The following is a 21632-nucleotide window of genomic DNA, read 5'->3' as shown; positions in this document are numbered from 1 at the left end:
AAAAACTTTGACCGCATTTTTGGATTAAAACAGCTACTTTGCACTTTATTTTCGTATGGTATTTATTGTTGTATTCTAGTTTTCTTGGTCTCATTTTATAGAATGGAAAACATATTACAGAAATTGACATGATTTTGACTGGTTTTACAATGAAAAGTACCTTGAAATTGAGCTCAAAGTAGCAGAAATGTTCGATTTTTACCAAAGTTCAAAAGTAAACAAATCATGCCAAGCGTCCAATACACATCAACTGGCGAGTCTAATATTCTTTCACAAGTGCACTGATAATATTTATACCATTTCTACACTAATGCAGTAGTCTGTATAACAGTAAATCTTCTATTTTTTGTAAGAATAAAAATTCAAAGTGGAAAGCCAAAGAAATATAAGAGGGAGCTGGGGATGTGACTAACAAACAGAGAACTTGTTATTTTAGTGCCAGGAATGTCTTTGTTTATACTGGACCCTATTTGGAAATTGGCATCTTTTGAAATTTGTGTGAAATATGCAAAATTGCTAAATTCTGACCACTTTATTGGATAGTTGAAATTGGTAAATGGGTGGTTTCTTGTACTCATTCGATAGAAAAAATGGAGATCCAGCGAAACAGTTATGATTTTTGTCGACTAGTACACTGGAATTGGCCGAAAATAGGGCTCAAAGTGGGCAAAATTGCTGATGCGTAAACATCGTCGAGACCGCTAACTTTTTTTTTTTTTTAAATTTTGGCGACCCTGAGAACAAGTCTCTGAGAGGGCCTGGCGACCCTCAAAGGGTTAATTACCCTAGGCTAAATGCTAAATACTCAGTACACACATATGTACTCCAACATCATAACTTCAACAATTACTTTGAGCCTTTAATCCATTGTTGACAGGAATATAATTGAATCATTGTTTTCACAAAAAGTATTTTTTAATATATGAATATATCTTTTGTCTTATTCAAATTAGATTCACTTATAATTAATAATCTACTGTACAACTATGATATAATCCTTAGTGTTAAGTATTTAGTCCCTTTTATATTGTCTCCTTTATTTTAGCTTTAAAAAACTACCATAGCTCATATTTTTACATTTGTTAAAATAATTCAGGTGCTATTTTTTAGCTTTAGAATATTTACTTTGTCTTATACTAAACTCTAACTATAGATTCACTATGAATCTTATGATTACAAGCATTGATCCTGATACCAACCTCTTATTGAATGACTTAAATGAATCAAACAGTAACTGTAATTACTACACAGCAGAACAATCAAAGGCACTTCCCAGAGCCAACAACAACATAACTGTCTTTAACTACAATATCAGATCTTTAAGCAAACATTACGATGACCTCATAGCATTACTAAATTCCCTGCATGCCAGTATGTCCATCATTACTCTCACCAAAACCTGGCTAAAACCTGATACTACAGATATCTATGCCATTCCTGGCTACAAAGCCATACACAACTGTAGGCCAGATCAACAAGGGGGTGGCACAGCTTTATACTACTAAGACCAACTGGAATGTATCACTAATACTTGCACAAGGGATGAACATGGGGAATATATAATAGCTAAATTCAAATCCAAAAACCTACAAAAACCTCTCACAGTGATAAACATCTATAGAGTACCAGTCAAACATTAGCCATTTTAGTGAAAACCTAGGAAGTATGATAACTGATGCACGCCTGAATAAAGATCACTTACTACTCTCAGGCGACTTCAATATAAATCTCCTACAAGACCAGGACCCACACGTTACTGAATTCGCAAACACTGAGTAACTGCTTGTTGCTTCCAACAGTAACAAAACCGACAAGTATTACAGAGACTAGTGTTTCCCTACTAGACCACATCTGGACCAACACCATATCCCCTTCAAAATCAGGCATAATCACAGATAATACCACAGACCACTACCCTACCTTCCTCATAACTAATCTAGGCAAATTATCCCAAGACACTAAAGTCACTTTCAGACTTCACAATGAGGCAGCCATTAATAACTTCACAACAGCAGTGACAAACATTGACTGACATACTGAGCTAGAAATCTATAGATATTGAGGAATGTATTAATAATTTTTTAAAAAAGACCCAATACCTCTATAACAAGCACTGCCCTAAAAAAACTAAACAGATGACAGCTAAGAGATTGAACAGTCCCTGGCTAACACCCAGCATCCTCAAATCTATACATACAAAGTACCAATATGAAGAACAGTACAGAATGGGTCACATAACCAGAGACCAAACAAAACGTTACTCGTCAATCCTAACCAGCCTGATAAAAGGGCTAAAAAATTGTATTATGAGAACAGATTACCAAACTTAAAAGGTGATATAAAAAAGACCTGGAAAACCCAGTATGTTTTAAATAAGTGACCCACTGATCAGATCAGACTGGTTCCGAACCCTCGACTGGTCCGAACCCTCGACCGATTTCAAACGGATTCGTTGGACAATAAAGTAGACTGTAAATGGATGGGGTTGTAGGCGCCCTTATAAACACAAACAATAAATAAAAAACAGGAGCGTACTCCAGTAAGCTGTCCTAACATACAAGTACAGTTAGAAATAGAAATACAAATAGCTAGAGCTTCACTTTAAGGAGGTTATTAATAGAGTATTCAAGAGGTTGCTAGTAGAATTACAGTAATTCAACCATTCAAATCATTATGAAGCCCTGTGTAGTTTGCAATCAATCAAACAAACAGGCTTCCACATGGATAAATTGTCATTTTTGTGGAAATTGGTGTCACGCCCCTTGTGCAAACATCCAAGAACTAGCTACAAGAAGTATTAAAACAGGGAAGTGTTTTTGGGTATGTCCAAATGAGATAAATCTGTGGACTAATATCACATTGGCATTAAAAGAGGATAACATCAAAGCTGCTTTCATAGACAACCTGGAAGCTTTCTACAACAGATGGGAACAAAAAGTCTGGGCTGGATGGTACTGCCCTTGATGCTAGTCATGTAGACAGAAACTGTAAGGCTGGAGGTGATGTCCTGGTTGTCAGTAAATGTGGGGCTGATAGTGCTGTCCTGGTAGACAGTAATGGTGAAACTGGAGGTGCTGTCCTGGGAGACAGCAATGGTGAAGCTGGAGATTTTGTCCAGGTAGTCAGGAATTGTACGCAGGATGGAATGCATATAAATGACCTCATGGGAGACAGGAGCCGTAGTGGGGAATCAAGTGTAGTCAAAGATAAGATAAAACCAATATTGCAAACTAGAAATACCACAGGAAATAGCAAGCAAGAGGATTCCACTAGCAATAGTGAGGATATATTACCAAAAACAACTGGTGGGAGCTCCTTTGTTGGTGCTAAGGAGGATAGGAATAAGACAGGTAAACATGCACCAACAGGGAATACAGTCACAGAAACCCAAGGCAAACGGAAACCAAGCCTGTGCACATACTATGCACTTGGTATCTGCAGGCATGGGAAATCTGGAAAAACAGATGGGACGTGCAACTATGACCACCCTAGAAAATGCCATGCCCATATGACAACAGGAAAATGCAAACTCCCTTCCTGTAAGCTTTTTCACCCTGAAATGTGTCCCTCTTCAGTACAGGAAAGACTGCTATAACTTAATTTGCCAGGCACACCATCTAAAGGGGACAAAAAGATACAAAACATCCAGGCCATGGGAAAACCTGGGTAGCCACAGCCACTCAAGAATGAGAGGTTTCTTAGTGCCAGGAAGAAAAAAAAACTGGCAGGAAATGGCAGAAATCGTACACCAAATCCAGTCATTCCTGGAGTGGAACCACAGTCGATGGCCTCCACTCCAAACCAACAGATACAGATACTAATGCCGGAACACCCCCCCCCCCCGTACCAACAATACCACCAGTCCAATGACTTTCTTCTTTGCAAATATACAGGGTCTAAAGCCAGCAACAAACAACAAAATACCTTTCATCCGTGGACTGCTTGCAGAGGCAAAGGCAATGTTCGCGGCTTTCACTGAGACCCACATAAAGGATCACTTGGACAACGAAATATGGATCCCAGGTTACAACCTATACAGATGCGACAGAGTGAACAGGCAAAAGGAGGGGGGTTGGCCTGTACATTGCAGAGTCACTTGTGTGCACAGAACTGCTGAATGCCTCAAATTATGTAGTGGAAGTTTTAGCAGTAAAGATCGAGAACCAAAACCTAGTCATTGTGGTAGTCTACAAGCCTCCGGATGCATGGCTCACTGACAGGAAGCAGTGTGTGTCCATAAATGGGGTTAAATCCGAGTGGGGATCTGTAACAAGTGGCGTTCCACAGGGATCAGTCTTGGGCCCGTTGTTGTTTATAATATATATCAATGATCTTGATGAGGGAATTACTAGTGATATGAGCAAATTCGCCGATGACACAAAGATAGGTAGGATAATTGATTCAAACGTAGATGTTATGGAACTTCAGGAGGATTTAAACAAACTCTATTCTTGGTCAGAAAAGTGGCAGATGCAGTTCAATGTAGATAAATGCAAGGTTCTGAAGCTTGGGAGTGCCCATAACCCTAGTACTTACAAGTTAAATGATGTAGAACTTAGCCATACAGATTGCGAAAAGGACTTGGGGGTTATGGTGAGCAGCAACCTTAAACCAAGACAGCAATGCTTAAGCGTACGTAATAATGCAAATAGATTACTGGGATTTATATCAAGAAATGTAAGCAACAGAAGTCCAGAGGTCATACTGCAGCTTTATACATCATTAGTAAGGCCTCACCTAGATTATGCAGCTCAGTTCTGGTCTCCATATTACAAAATGGACATAAATTCGTTAGAAAACATTCAGCGTAGGATGACTAAATTAATACATAGCATTAGAAATCTTCCTTATGAAGAAAGATTGAAGACTCTTAAGTTACATTCACTTGTTAGACGAAGAATGAGGGGAGACTTGATCGAAGTGTATAAGTGGAAGATAGGTATTAATAAAGGGGATATTAATAAGGTCTTGAGGATGTCTCTCCAAGAGAGAACCCGCAGTAATGGATTTAAATTAGATAAGTTTAGATTTAGAAAGGACATAGGAAAGTATTGGTTTGGAAATAGGGTAGTACATGAGTGGAACAGTCTACCTAGTTCGGTTATTGAGGCTGGGACTTTGGGTAGTTTCAAATTTAGGTTGGATAAGTACATGAGTGGGAGGGGTTGGATTTGAGTGGGACTTTCACATCAGAGCTTATTTCTTGGGTGGCATTGAAAATTGGGTTGGGCAAATGTTTTGTTAGTGGGATGAATTGTAAAGGACCTGCCAAGTATGGGCCAACAGGCCTCATGCAGTGTTCCTCCTTTCTTATGTTAACATCCCAGCAATTCCAGGAACAGCTGTTAAAAATTGACCACTGTCTGGAAAATCTGCCAGCTCCTGCACCCAACATCTTGCTCCTGGGGGATTTCAACTTAAGGCACCTAAAATGGAGGAATATAGCAAATAATATTGTTGCAGTAATAACATCAGGAGGCAGCTCTGATGAAAACTCACACTTACACAAGCTTTTAAATCTCTGCACAAAATTCAATTTAAACCAGCAAATAATAAAGCCTACTAGACTGGAGAATACACTACACCTCATCTTCACTAACAATGATGATCTGATACGAAATGTCACCATATCAAAAACGATATACTCAGATCACAACATAATTGAGGTTCAGACATGTATGCGCGGAGCTCCAGACCGACATAATGAGATTAGTCACGAGGGAGCATTCACCAAATTCAACTTCAATAACAAAAACAAAGTGGGACCAAGTAAACCAAATCCTAACTGATATAAGCTGGGAAGATATACTAAGCAACACAGACCCCAACTTATGCCTGGAACAGATTAACTCGGTGGCGCTCGATGTATGCACAAGGCTTATTCCTCTAAGAAAAAGGAGGAGTAGATGTAAAATAGAAAGGGACAGGCGCTCCCTTTACAGGCGACGGAAAAGAATAACAGAGCGGCTAAAAGAGGTCAATATATCTGAAAGGCATAGGGAGACACTGGTCAGAGAAATAGCAAGCATCGAACTTAAGCTAAAGGAATCTTATAGGAGTCAGGAATCGCGGGAAGAATTAAAAACCATAAATGAAATCGAAAGAAACCCAAAGTATTTCTTCTATGCCAAATCAAAGTCGAGAACAACGTCCAGTAGTGGGCCCCTACTTAAACAAGATGGGTCCTACACAGATGACAGCAAGGAAATGAGTGAGCTACTCAAGTCCCAATATGACTCAGTTTTTAGCAAGCCGCTAACCAGACAGAGTCGAAGATCAAAATTAATTTTTTACAAGAGAGCCATAGAATTTGGTTAACACAAGCCTATCTGATGTTATCCTGACGCCAAATGACTTCGAACAGGCGATAAATGACATGCCCATGCACTCTGCCCCAGGGCCAGACTCATGGAACTCCGTGTTCATCAAGAACTGCAAGAAGCCCCTATCACGAGCTTTTACCATCCTATGGAGAGGGAGCATGGACACAGGGGTCGTCCCACGGTTACTAAAAACAACAGACATAGCCCCACTCCACAAAGGGGGCAGTAAAGCAACAGCAAAGAACTACAGACCGATAGCACTAACATCCCATATCATAAAAATATTTGAAAGGGTCCTAAGAAGCAAGATCACCACCCATCTAGAAACCCATCAATTACACAACCCAGGGCAACATGGGTTTAGAACAGGTCGCTCCTGTCTGTCTCAACTATTGGATCACTACGACAAGGTCCTAGATGCACTAGAAGATAAAAAGAATGCAGATGTAATATATACAGACTTTGCAAAAGCCTTCGACAAGTGTGACCATGGCGTAATAGCGCACAAAATGCGTGCTAAAGGAATAACGGGAGAAGTCGGTCGATGGATCTATAATTTCCTCACTAACAGAACACAGAGAGTAGTAGTCAACAGAGTAAAGTCTGAGGCAGCTACTGTGAAAAGCTCTGTTCCACAAGGCACAGTACTTGCTCCCATCTTGTTCCTCATCCTCATATCTGACATAGACAAGGATGTCAGCCACAGCACCGTGTCTTCCTTTGCAGATGACACCCGAATCTGCATGACAGTGTCTTCCATTGCAGACACTGCAAGGCTCCAGGCGGACATCAACCAAATCTTTCAGTGGGCTGCAGAAAACAATATGAAGTTTAACGATGAGAAATTTCTATTACTCAGATATGGCAAACACGAGGAAATTAAATCTTCATCAGAGTACAAAACAAATTCTGGCCACAAAATAGAGCGAAACACCAACGTCAAAGACCTGGGAGTGATCACGTCGGAGGATCTCACCTTCAAGGACCATAACATTGTATCAATCGCATCTGCTAGAAAAATGACAGGATGGATAATGAGAACCTTCAAAACTAGGGATGCCAAGCCCATGATGACACTCTTCAGGTCACTTGTTCTATCTAGGCTGGAATATTGCTGCACACTAACAGCACCTTTCAAGGCAGGTGAAATTGCTGACTTAGAAAATATACAGAGAACCTTCACGGCATGCATAACGGAGATAAAACACCTCAATTACTGGGAGCGCTTGAGGTTCCTGAACCTGTATTCCCTGGAACGCACGCGGGAGAGATACATGATTATGTACACCTGGAAAATCCTAGAGGGACTAGTACCGAACTTGCACACGAAAATCACTCACTATGAAAGGAAAAGACTTGGCAGACGATGCAACATCCACCCAATGAAAAGCAGGGATATCACTAGCACATTAAGAGACCATACAATAAGTGTCAGGGGCCTGAGACTGTTCAACTGCCTCCCAGCATACATAAGGGGGATTACCAACAGACCCCTGGCAGTCTTCAAGCTGGCACTGGACAAGCACCTGAAGTCGGTTCCTGACCAGCCGGGCTGTGGCTTGTATGTTGGTTTGCGTGCAGCCAACAGTAACAGCCTGGTTGATCAGGCTCTTATCCACCAGGAGGCCTGGTCACAGACCGGGCCGCAGGGGTGTTGACCCCCGGAACTCTCTCCAGGTAAACTCCAGGTAAACCCTATCAGAAATTCTAGGAACAAAAAAGATCATGAAATAGCGCAATTGAACTAACAAAACCAGATGAACCCCAACTCCCACCAATTGAAACAGCGAAGAGACTCAATAATTTCTTCTCCACCATAGGAAAAAACCTTGCCAATAAAATCCCAAGTTCAAATACCCCACCCAATGACTACCTCACTGGCAACTACCCGAACACACTGTTCCTAGCTCCGACTAACCCAACAGAAGTCTCCCTTATTATCAACACACTAAAAAACAAGACAGGAGATTTAAATACCTTACCACCCTTTACATACAAAAAAGCATCGCAAGTGCTGTCACCAGTCATTGCAACACTAACAAATCCATCGAATCCTTTACCTTCCCTACAGTTCTTAAAATAGCAAGGGTCACCCCAATCCATAAAGGAGGAGACCAAACAGACTTCAATAACTATAGGCCAATATCCAACTTACACCCTCTCTCTAAAATCTTCGAAAAATTAATTCATAAGCGAATCTATTCCTACCTCATCTCCCACAACATACTCAACCCCTGTCAGTTTGGGTTCAGGCCTAATAAAAATACGAATGATGCTATTATACACATGCTAGAACAAATATACACTGCACTAGAGAAAAAAGAAATCCCACTTGGGATCTTCATTTGATTTACATAAAGCTTTTGATACAGTTGACCCTGACTTGCTCCACATAAAATTGTCGCACTATGGTATAAGAGGGCACTCCCTCAACTACCTAGTCATACCTCAGCAACAGAAGCCAATATGTGTACACAAATGGAGCAAACTCTTCTGCACAGCCAATTACAGCTGGTGTCGCACAGGGAAGTGTCCTTGGCCCTCTCCTCTTTCTCGTTTCATAAATGACCTACCAAATGCATCGCAACTACTCAAACCCACACTATTTGCAGATGACACTACATACGTCTTCTCTCACCCGAGCCCAGTCATGCTAGCCAATACTGTGAATACCGAATTACAGAAAATATTTACCTTTCAACATTGACAAAACCTACTTCATTCAGTTTGGTAACAGCTACAGATGTCCCTCTTAACATAATGATAAATGGATCACCTATCACAAAGCTCACAGAGGGAAAATTCTTAGGAATCCACCTTGATAATAGACTCAAATTTCAAACACATATACAACAAATTTCCAAGAAAATTTCCAAGACTGTAGGCATACTATTGAAGATACAGTACTATGTTCCACAGTCAGCCCTCCTAGCCCTATATCACTCATTATTTACCCCTATCTCACCTATGGAATTTGTGCATTGGGCTCAACAACAATAAACCATCTCAGACCATTAATTACCCAACAAAAGACTGCAGTCAGAATGATAACAAATTTCCACTACAGGCAGCACACTCCACCAATATTCAAAACTCTAAACCTACTCACCATACAAAACATCCATACTTATTATTGTACCTACTACATACATGGAACACTTAACTCAGATATAAACCCTCCCCTCAAATGTCTCCTTACCAACCTCAACAGAACACATGACCATAACACAAGACACAGATCACTCTTTGATGTTCCTCATGTCCATCTCACACTATGCAAAAACTCAATGCACATAAAAGGCCCAAGAATCTGGAATTCATTACCTGTGAATATAAAAGAAACAATGTCTGTTTATAAATTCGTCTCTACTTAAAAATCTCTTACTCGCCCACAACTAAATAAATACTGAACATTTGTATCTCATAAATGTTTAACCTGTGCCCCAATTAAACTTTGTTCTTTTTAATTACATTACCTAACATAATACTTCATTCTACTGAATGCTCAGCAACACAGTAAATGACCATATGACCTGTCTTTGAAATGCTCATTTGTGCTTAATTGTTATCTGTTTACAATAATGTTTACCACTGAATATATCATTGCTTAGTTAACCTTAAGTTAATTTTATGCCTGCCCATAATGCTCTGAATACAAGGGGCTTTGGCATGTTACACTTAACCACTGTATTTTTTTGTACTTCAATGTATCATCTTCAAATAAATAAATAAATAAATAAATAAATAAATAAGTAGTCTGTAAGCCAATAATGTTAAGTTGGCCCGTAATGCCTAGGCATACTAGAGGCTCTCTTTGCATTGCAACCCACTATTGTAAATACAAAATCTGAATGTACTGTTTGCAAAGACATAAAATAAATAAAATGAAATAAAGTTAGGCAGCCAACCACCCATCCTCCCACCCACCCAGCCGCTGGCCGGCTGGCCTGCTAGCCAACCAGCCAGGCAGCCGAATATGTATTACACATGTTAAAGAGTTGTTGCTCTTTACTTAGGGCATAGGTTATAGGACATTCTGCCAGGATGACACTACCAGTGGTATTCTCTCATTCCACTGTGTCATACTGTATGAGATGAAAAACTTACAATACAGTTCACTACCATGTATACATAATATACAGTATATAAATGATTAAAATATATCAATAGAAGTAAATTATGGTAAAAAGAATGAAATAATGATTGTGCATTTTATTACAGTACTATGTAGGTAGTTTATATAGTAAAGGTTTGACATTATTCCCTACCCAGTATGTCAGCAATTTTCAAAGGTTCAACTTGTGTCCATTTTGACTTACAACCAGTTGGCTGGAACCAAGCTCGGTCATAAGTTGGATGGTACTTGTATTTAACCCTTTCAGGGTTGGTGCCGTACTAGTACGCATAAATTCTAGCACCTTCAAATCTTGCGAGAGAAAGCTGGTAGGCCTACATATGAAAGAATGGGTCTATGTGGTCAGTGTGCATGGTATAAAGAAATCCTGCAGCACACAATACATAATGAGAAAAAAAACAACCGTGTTTTGGGTTCAAAACAGTGACTTTGCAGTGTATTTTCGTATGCTATTTATTGTGGTATTCTAGTTTTCTTGGTCTCATTTTATAGAATGCGAAACATATTATGGAAATTGAGATAATTTTGATTGGTTTCATAATGAAAAGTACCTTGAAATTGAGCTCAAAGTAGCAGAAATGTTCAATTTTTGCCAAAGTTCAAAGGTAAACAAATCATGCCACGCGTCCAATACACATCAACTGGTGAGTGTAATATTCTTTCACAAGTGCCCTGATATTATTTATACCATTTCTATGCCATTTCTACATGAATGCAGTAGTCTGCAAAACATAAATCTTCTATTTTTTTTGCGAGAATAAAAATTCAAAGTGGAAAGCAAAAGAAATGTAACAGAGGCCTGGGGACATGAGTAATGAACAGAGGAAATGTTATTTTAGTGCCAGATATGTCTGTCTTGTTTATTTTGGACCCTATTTGTAAATTGGCATCTTCTGAAATTTGTGTTAAATTGGCAAAATTGTCAATTTCTGACCACATTGTTGGATAGTTGAAATCGGTAAATGGGTGGTTTCTTTTACTCATTCGATGGAAAAAATGTTGTTCTAGCAAGATAGGTATGATTTTTGTCGACTGGTACATAGGAATTTGGCGAAAATAGGGCTCAAAGTGGGTGAAATCGCCGATGCGTGAACATCGCAGAGACCGTTGACTTCGTGAAAGCATAATTCTGTAAGTTTTCCATCAAATTACTAACTTTTGAAGTCATTATGATCGGGAAAAGATTATCATTTCATAAGAAATTTTTTTTTTTTTTTTCCAAAAATTTCTGATCCTGAGAACAAGTTTAGGAGAGGGCCTGCTGACCCTGAAAGGGTTAACATTGCAGATGTCATCAGCTATAGTAAAAGAGCATGGAAGGAAGTGCCCCAATCAACATTAAATGCAGGCTGGGGAAAATTATGGCCTTCTGTAGTTAATTCTTTCACTGGTTTTCCCTTGCTTGAGAGTCACATTCAGGAAATTGTTCAGCTGGCAAGGTGAGTACCAGGTGATGGTTTTAAAGATATGGATGAAGATGATGTGAATGATCTCTTAAAAGATGATGATGATATAGACAGGAGTCCAGAGAATATGTTGGCAGAGCTCGATGCAGAGATATAAGGGAGCCACATAACAGAAGATGAAGAACCTGAAGAAAAACAGTTAACATTACAGCAATTATGTGAGCAGTTCCATGTTATTGGTAAAGTTGCAGACTTTTTTGCTGAAGAGGACCCTGGCAAATCTAGAGGCAGTGCTATGAAGTGGGGTCTAGACCAGCCAATGATTCCTTATTGTCAGCTGTATAATGTATAGTGTATGAATATCGCTGATGCAGGAAAATTCGCAAGAGCATAATTTTGTCAATTTTCCATTAAATTTTGTATTTTTGTTTTATTACCTTCAGAAAAAGATTCTCTACCATTTCATAAGAAAAAATAACAAAAATTGTTTTCGAAATTCTTTGACCTTGTGGACATGTTTCAGATCAAGGGTCTGGACCCTGAAAGGGTTAAGGCCCCAGAGCTATAAAATACACATACAGTACTCATTACTTACCTTAAAATATGTGTAGTCTTAATGTAGGGTGATAGGTGAATATTTATTGTAGAAATTCAGGTATGGTACCTCCCACACCAGCTACCACACCTGCATAAAATGCAGCCTCTCCTCACTTAGTGGCGTGCTCATTTACCAACAACTTGGACTTACAATGAGCTCTTTGACCAGTATGCATACCTAAGTAATGTATATTAGAGCTGATTTCCTTTATTCTGTTTTTTACAATATACAGTACACTACTGTATAAACATTTAAAAATATACTAAACATGTTACAAATGGTACAAAGGTGATATTAAAACAATATCCAAGATGGTTGACACAAACCCACTACCAATACAGTGTGCTCCTCGCTTAACGACCAATTTGCTTACCGACCTACTTAGGAACAGAAACCTGTTAAGTGAGGAAAGGCTGTATATGATTTAAATTTAAAGTGCACCAGAGCAATTATTATTACTATCAGCATAATTTGTTCACTGAGTTTAACCCCTTCGCTGTCCGAACCTAGATCTACGTTGTTACCGCCAGCAGTCCAAACGTAGATCAGCATTTCATTTTTCCTGCCTACAAATTTGGCATGACCGGCCTGAGATGCCTGGTCAGTATAGAATGGGTCTTAACACTCGGTGTGTGCAGTATTAAAAAAAATCTGGGACCACTTAGTACCTTGTGGGGAGCACAAGTTCAATTGAGCTCCAGCTAGAGCAAATAGCATGGCAAACACCAGGGATTCACTGATGTCATGTCGTATTAACACTTTCTTTTTAAGAGAAAAGGGATGTTGGCCTTGAGTTTAGTGGCTTTGAGATGGATGTGGCCACAAGTGGTCAAGGAAATATCAGAAGCCTTGACAGTAACCCATGTGCAACATCCTTTCAGTTTTGATACCACTGGTAGTGTCATCCTGCCAGAATGTCCTGTAACCTATACCCTAAGTAAAGAGAAACAATTCTGGAACGTGTGTAATATATGTTCGGTAGGCAGGCTGGCTGGCTGACCAGCGGCTGGGTGGGTGGGTGTCTGATTGACTTTGGCTGTCTCTATATCTGTTTCTGTATCTATCTCTGTCTCTGTGTCTCTGTCTATCTCCTATCTCTGTCTCTGTCTCACAGGTACACATAAATATAGTTATTATACATAGTGTAAATTACCTAGGATAACCCCCCAAAAATAAAGACACATTTCTCATAGATATAATGCATAATAAGCATGACTGGCAAGTAATACAGATTTTCACTTGTTCAGGAATCAGACGTATCGATTCTGCATTGTGTGTAATACCTGTTGGTTCATGAGTGGCTCTCTCTCTCTCTGACACAGAAAGAGTGAGAAGCAGACAGAGACAGGAAGACAGACACACAGGCAAACAGAAAGACAGAGGTAAACAGAGCTAGGCAGGCAGACAGACAGACATAAACAGAGATAGACATGTTTATGTGTAATAGTGAAAACAAAGCCAAGGCTGCACTGTAGAAGTGGAGTGACACTAGTCTTACACAATGCTTCAAGGAGTTTTATATATACTCCAGCATGTCTAAAGCATTGCTGGGACCTATAAATACTTTGTATATACAGTGGTACCTTGGGATACAAATTTATTTAGTTCCAGAAGGCTGTTCGAGTGCTGATACTGAATGAATTTGTTCCCAAAAGGAATAATGTAAATTCGATTAATCCTTTTCAGACCCCCAAAAATACACTTACAAAAGCACTTACATAAACACACTTACATAATTGTTCGAGTTTTGATTAGTTCGTATCCCGAGGTACCACTGTACAGTGGAACTCCTACTTACAAGTTTAATCCATTCCGTGACCTTGCTCATATCTTGATTTGCTCATTTGTAGAGTCAATTTTCCTCATTTAAATTAATTGAATTGGAATTAATTCATTCCAGTGGAATTCTAGGCATGACAAAATATTTCAATACAGTGGACCCTCAAAATGGTATAAAATACCGACAGATTGTTAGGTAAGACACATATGCAACAGTTAGGTATCTTTATTTTGAAACGTTTCGCCTACACAGTAGGCTTCTTCAGTCGAGTACAGAAAAGTTGATAGAAGCAGAAGATACTTGAAGACGATGTAATCAATCCATCACCTTTAAAGTTTTGAGGTGGTCAGTCCCTCAGTCTGGAGAAGAGCATTGTTCCGTTGTCTGAAACAATATTGTTTCAGACAACGGAACAATGCTCTTCTCCAGACTGAGGGACTGACCACCTCAAAACTTTAAAGGTGATGGACTGATTACATCGTCTTCAAGTATCTTCTGCTTCTATCAACTTTTCTGTACTCGACTGAAGAAGCCTACTGTGTAGGCGAAACGTTTCAAAATAAAGATACCTAACTGTTGCATATGTGTCTTACCTAACAACAGTGGACCCTCGATACTAATCTGTTCCTGAGAGCTATAGAATGTCGAAAATATCGAAAGTCGAATTAATTTTCCCCATAAGAAACAATGGAAATCAAATTCATCCGTGCAAGACACGCAAAAGTATGAAAAAAAATTTATCACATGAAATATTAAGTTTAATGCAATAGAATAATTACAATAACAACAATAACAATAGATTAATAACAATAGAATAATTGACACTTACCTTTAATAAAGATCTGGTGATGATTGATGGGATGGGAGAAGGGGAGTGTGGGGATGGTGAGGCTGCCAGTTCAAGTCCATTAGGACTTGAACTGGCAGCCTCTCCATGCCTTACCACACTGTGTATGCCACTATGATTCTTAAATCTTTCAAACCAACCTTTGCTGGCCTTAAATTCACTCACATCACCACATCATGCACTCCGACACACGCACTCCACTTTCGTACTTTGCAATTATCTTTCTTCATTTCAATAGTCATTAGCACCTTCTTTCTCGAAGGGTTGGCACTAGAAGCTTTCTTGGGGCCCATGGTTACTTATTTTGCAGAAACAAGCACCAAAAACAGTGATAATATGGATAATATGGAATGTACCGAATGTATCCTTAGATGTGCACACACTGGCTGGCTTGTAAACACTGGCACACACGGTGCAGTTCAGGCCACACGTGGACATGTCTCGTACGAATCGTATCGAATGTCGGGTTTTCCATCGAATGTTGAGGCGAAATTTTTGCGTTAAAATGCATCGAATGTCGGATTTATCAAATGTCGATGCCATCGAATGTCGGGGGTCCACTGTATTTCCCTAATATCAACTCTACAGCTTATTTATCTATCAAAATTCATCTAATACAGTAGACCCCCGGTTCGCGATGCTATCGGTATCCTATAAATCTGGTATCCGATGCATTATATTGCAAAAAATTTGCCTCGGTTCCCGTTACAAAACCCGGTATGCGATACAATTCGTACGAGACGTGTCCACATGTGGCCTGAACTGCCCTGTGTGTGCCAGTGTTTACAAGCCAGCCAGTGTGCGCGCATAAGAATATAAGAACATAAGAAAGGAGGAACACTGCAGAAGGCCTGTTGGCCCATACTAGGCAGGTCCTTTACAATTCATCTAAGGATACATTTGGTACATTCCATATTATCCATATTATCACTGTTTTTGGTGCTTGTTTCTGCAAAATAAGTCACCATTGGCCCCAAGAAAGCTTCTAGTGCCAACCCTGTGGTAAAAAGGGTGAGAATTAGTATGGAAATTAAGAAAGATTTTGAAGGGTTTGGGGCTAACCCTGAAAAGCCTATGCCAGTTGTGGAATCCATTGTGCCTACTTCAAAAATTAAGGAAATATGTGCACAGTGGGTTGAACTGCAAACCTTTATGGATGAAAATCACCCTAACACAGCTATTGCAAGCCGTGCTGGTGACTTACACTGACAATGTTGTGAACCACTTTAGGAAAGTCATAAAGGAACGAGAGGTACAGGCCTCTATGGACAGATATGTTGTGCAACAAAAGTCCAGTGACTCTGAAGCTGGTCCTAGTGGCATTAAAAGAAGGGAAGTAACCCCGGAAAAGGACTTGCTACCTCATGTCCTAATGGAGGGGGATTCCCCTTCTAAACAATAGGTTCAACACACTCCCCTCCTCCCATCCCATCCATCATCACCAGATCTTCATTAAAGGTAAGTGTCAATTATTCTATTGTTATTATTCTATTGTTAAGATAAGATAAGATTTCGTTCGGATTTTTAACCCCGGAGGGTTAGCCACCCAGGATAACCCAAGAAAGTCAGTGCGTCATCGAGGACTGTCTAACTTATTTCCATTGGGGTCCTTAATCTTGTCCCCCAGGATGCGAACCACGCCAGTCGACTAACACCCAGGTACCTATTTGCTGCTAGGTGAACAGGACAACAGGTGTAAGGAAACGTGTCGAATGTTTCCACCCGCCGGGAATCAAACCCGGGCCCTCCGTGTGTTAAGCGGGAGCTTTAGCCACCAGGCCACCGGTAATTATTCTATTGCATTAAACTTAATATTTCCATGTGGTAAAAGTTTTTTTTTTTTTCATACTTTTGGGTGTCTTGCACGGATTAATTTGATTTCTCTTATTTCTTATGGGGAAAATTGATTCGCTTTCCGATAATTTTGGTTTACGATGAGCTCTCAGGAATGGATTAATATCGCGAACCGGGGGTCCACTGTATTACATTACATAATAAACAATATTAATCACATAGAAACATGGTATGTGCACACTGTGTCCTTCCAAACACACACTGTGTCCTTCCAGACACACACAGTCACTCCAACCCCACACACACACACACACACACACACACACACACACACACACACACACACACACACACAAAGACCCAAAGACAATATGAAAATGACATAGCAGCGAAAGCCAAATCTGACCCGAAACTGTTGTACAGCCACATCAGGAGGAAAACAACAGTCAAGGACCAGGTAATCAGGCTAAGGAAGGAAGGAGGAGAGACAACAGGAAATGACCGGGAAGTATGTGAAGAACTCAACAAGAGATTCAAAGAAGTGTTCACAGAGGAGACAGAAGGGACTCCAGAAAGACGGAGAGGTGGGGCACACCACCAAGTGCTGGACACAGTGCACACAACCGAGGAAGAAGTGAAGAGGCTTCTGAGTGAGCTAGATACCTCAAAGGCAATGGGGCCAGATAACATCTCCCCATGGGTATTGAGAGAGGGAGCAGAGGCGCTATGTGTACCCCTAACAACAATATTCAATACATCTATCGAAACAGGGAGATTGCCTGAGGCATGGAAGACAGCAAATGTAGTCCCAATCTTTAAAAAAGGAGACAGACATGAAGCATTAAACTACAGACCAGTGTCACTGACATGTATAGTATGCAAAATCATGGAGAAGATTATCAGGAGAAGAGTGGTGGAACACCTAGAAAGGAATGATCTCATCAACAGCAGCCAGCATGGTTTCAGGGACGGGAAATCCTGTGTCACAAACCTACTGGAGTTCTATGACATGGTGACAGCAGTAAGACAAGAGAGAGAGGGGTGGGTGGATTGCATTTTCTTGGACTGCAAGAAGGCGTTTGACACAGTTCCACACAAGAGATTGGTGCAAAAACTGGAGGACCAAGCAGGGATAACAGGGAAGGCACTACAATGGATCAGGGAATACTTGTCAGGAAGACAGCAGCGAGTCATGGTACGTGGCGAGGTGTCAGAGTGGGCACCTGTGACCAGCGGGGTCCCGCAGGGGTCAGTCCTAGGACCAGTGCTGTTTCTGGTATTTGTGAACGACATGACGGAAGGAATAGACTCTGAGGTGTCCCTGTTTGCAGATGACGTGAAGTTGATGAGAAGAATACACTCGATCGAAGATCAGGCAGAACTACAAAGGGATCTGGACAGGCTGCAGAACTGGTCCAGCAATTGGCTCCTGGAGTTCAATCCCACCAAGTGCAAAGTCATGAAGATTGGGGAAGGGCAAAGAAGGCCGCAAACGGAGTACAGTCTAGGGGGTCAGAGACTACAAACCTCACTCAAGGAAAAAGATCTTGGGGTGAGTATAACACCAGGCACATCTCCTGAAGCGCACATCAACCAAATAACTGCTGCAGCATATGGGCGCCTAGCAAACCTCAGAACAGCATTCCGACATCTTAATAAGGAATCGTTCAGGACCCTGTACACCGTATACGTTAGGCCCATATTGGAGTATGCGGCACCAGTTTGGAACCCACACCTAGCCAAGCACGTAAAGAAAATAGAGAAAGTGCAAAGGTTTGCAACAAGACTAGTCCCAGAGCTAAGAGGTATGTCCTACGAGGAGAGGTTAAGGGAAATCAACCTGACGACACTGGAGGACAGGAGAGATAGGGGGGACATGATAACGACATGCAAAATACTGAGAGGAATTGACAAGGTGGACAAAAACAGGATGTTCCAGAGATTGGACACAGTAACAAGGGGACACAGTTGGAAGCTAAAGACACAGATGAATCACAGGGATGTTAGGAAGTATTTCTTCAGCCACAGAGTAGTCAGTAAGTGGAATAGTTTGGGAAGCGATGTAGTGGAGGCAGGATCCATACATAGCTTTAAGCAGAGGTACGATAAAGCTCACGGCTCAGGGAGAGTGACCTAGTAGCGATCAGTGAAGAGGCGGGGCCAGGAGCTCGGACTCGACCCCCGCAACCTCAACTAGGTGAGTACAACTAGGTGAGTACACACACACACACACACACACACACACACACAGTCCTTCCAAACACACATACACTGTGTCCTTCCAAACACACACACACTGTCCTTCCAAACACACTGTCCTTCCAAACACATACACAGTGTCCTTCCAAACACACACACACAGTGTCCTTCCAAACACACACACACAGTGTCCTTCCAAACACACACACACACACTGCATCCTACCAAACACACATACGCTGTCCTTTCAAACACACACACACTGCCCTTTCAAACACATACACTGAAAAATGTAAACAAACTGGGTGGGGCACAGTGACCATATTAGAAAGTCAGGTGGGGGAGTTGTATAGCGAGTTTTGGTCATAATTTGAAATGTCTGTATTAGCAGAACGCTGTATGGCAAAATTCCGTAAAGCAGGGCCCTTCTATATTCTCTTCTTTCTTAACCCTTTCAGGGTCCGTGCCGTAGATCTACGGCTTTACGTTTAGGGTCCAAGCCGTAGATCTACGCCATGAGCTCAGCTCACTCTGTTAAGCTGTGAGTGGTAAATTTGGGCCTAGTTATGAGAGAATACATCTGTGTGGTATGTGTGCACCACATAAAACAAATCCTGCAGCACACGGTGTATGAGAGAAAAAAAACAGACCATGATTTTCGATTAAAACAGCGACTTCGCAGCATTTTTTCGTATGTTTGTTATAGCTGTATTTGCGATTTCTTGGTGTCATTTGATAGAATGGAAAACATATTACAAAAATAGATATGATTTTGATTGGTTTTAGCACTGGAAATGGCTTGAAACTTAGCTCAAAGCAACGGAAATGTTAAATTTTTGCTGATGTTCAAGAGTAAACAAACGACCTCACACGTCCAATACACGCCAGCTGGTGGGTCTAATATACATTCACAAATGTGGTGACGATATTTATACAATTATTACAATATTGCATAACAGTAAATCTTCTATTTTTTGGTTTGAATAAAAATTCATTATGTGAATAAAAAATCAAAATGGAATTCATTTGTAAAGCCTCAAAACGTAACTAATGAACAGAGGAAATGTTAGTTTAGTGCCAGGAATACCTATATTGTTTATTCTGGACCCTATTTTGAAATTGGAATATTTTGAACTTTGTGTTAAATTGGCCAAATTGCCAATTTCCGATCACTTTATTTTGTAGTTGAAACAGTTGACTTGGCGATTTCTTGTGCTCAACCGATAGAAGAGAAGTAATACTAATGAAATAATTAAGAATTTGGTTGACTGGAATAATGTAATTGGCCTAAAATGGGAGTCAAAGTCGGCAAAATCGCCGATTCATAAATATCGCTGACACATCAAAATTCGCGAGAGCATAATTTTGTCAATTTTCCATCAAATTTCGTACTTTTTGCTTTATTACCTTCAGAAAAAGATTCTCTACAATTTCATAAAAAATAAAAATTTTTTTTTTAAATTTCTTGGGCACTGATGCACCCTTTGAAATTTGGCCTCTGGACCCTGAAAGGGGTTAATACTGCTTAATATTTTTATTTATTTTTTTTTTTTTTGATATATTTTATATGTGATGAATATTTTTTCTAAAAAAATAAATTACTCAATTTCTAAACTTTTTATTTACACAGAATGATGTAGGAGAAATAATGGATACGTGGACAGAGCAGATGGGCTACCCAGTATTGAGTGTGGTGCGAACATCACCTGAAACAGTGACCTTCACACAGAAGAGGTTCCTTCATGACCCAGCAGCACAAAATGAGTAAGTGAATATTAATAACATTACAGGTCTCCCTGAACATTCATGAGGGTTAGGAGATCAAGGACCTTGCGAATGTTGAAAAATCGGGAATGTTTGGGGCTCCAATATTGAACCATGAACAGTCATAAAATACATGAAAACACCATAAAATATTGTACTATATACATACATGTTATGGTTTAATAACATGTATGTTATTAAATACCACTGCCTCAGCCACTGCCTCAACCACTGCGGTGCACTGCCTTGTATTTTGTACAATTTCTTTCTTCAGTTCTATCGTGTTTCTCAATTTCTTCACCAAAAGGCTGGCACTAGCAAGTTTCTTTGGGCCCATGGTTAATTATGTAGCAGTCGCACTCAATCAACAAGCACCAAACACAATGAATTATTGTGAAATGTTTGGAGGAGTGTGGAGGCTAATGCTCACTCCAGCATAAGCAAAGCCACACTGACTCACGATACCTCAACCACTGCCTCCACCACTGCTTCAACCCTCATATTTTTGTACAATTTCCTTCTTCAATTCTATCGTATTATTATTATGTATTATTATTATTAGCAGTAGCAGAAATGTTCGATTCTTTGCCGTGTTCAAGAGTAAACATATGATGTCACTGTCCAATACCTGTCTGAATGGCCATTCCAATATGCAGTCATGAATGGGTTGACATTATTTATACTGTAGTTTAATAACAAATAATGAACAGTTAGCTAAATAATGATAGCCATGCAGTTACTGATGACAGTTGAATGGAGGTGATTATAGGGAGTGTAACTTTTTTT

At 40.1% G+C, this 21632-nt stretch overlaps 1 protein-coding gene across 2 annotated transcripts in view; it reads left to right on the top strand.

The window, feature by feature from the left end:
• The window catches only part of LOC128693898 (glutamyl aminopeptidase), a gene marked incomplete at its 5' end in the record, with an annotated part of 230118 nt that overhangs the window by 101167 nt on the left and 107319 nt on the right, over nt 1–21632 (top strand). For both annotated transcript variants that reach the window (XM_070080135.1, XM_070080137.1), the window contains 1 exon segment: nt 20713–20846. In XM_070080135.1, the coding sequence (XP_069936236.1) occupies nt 20713–20846 (134 nt within the window).

The sequence above is a fragment of the Cherax quadricarinatus genome, unplaced genomic scaffold (genome assembly GCF_038502225.1).
Source record: "Cherax quadricarinatus isolate ZL_2023a unplaced genomic scaffold, ASM3850222v1 Contig168, whole genome shotgun sequence".
NCBI lineage: Eukaryota > Metazoa > Arthropoda > Malacostraca > Decapoda > Parastacidae > Cherax > Cherax quadricarinatus.
This window is presented reverse-complemented; position numbering and strand designations above follow the sequence as displayed.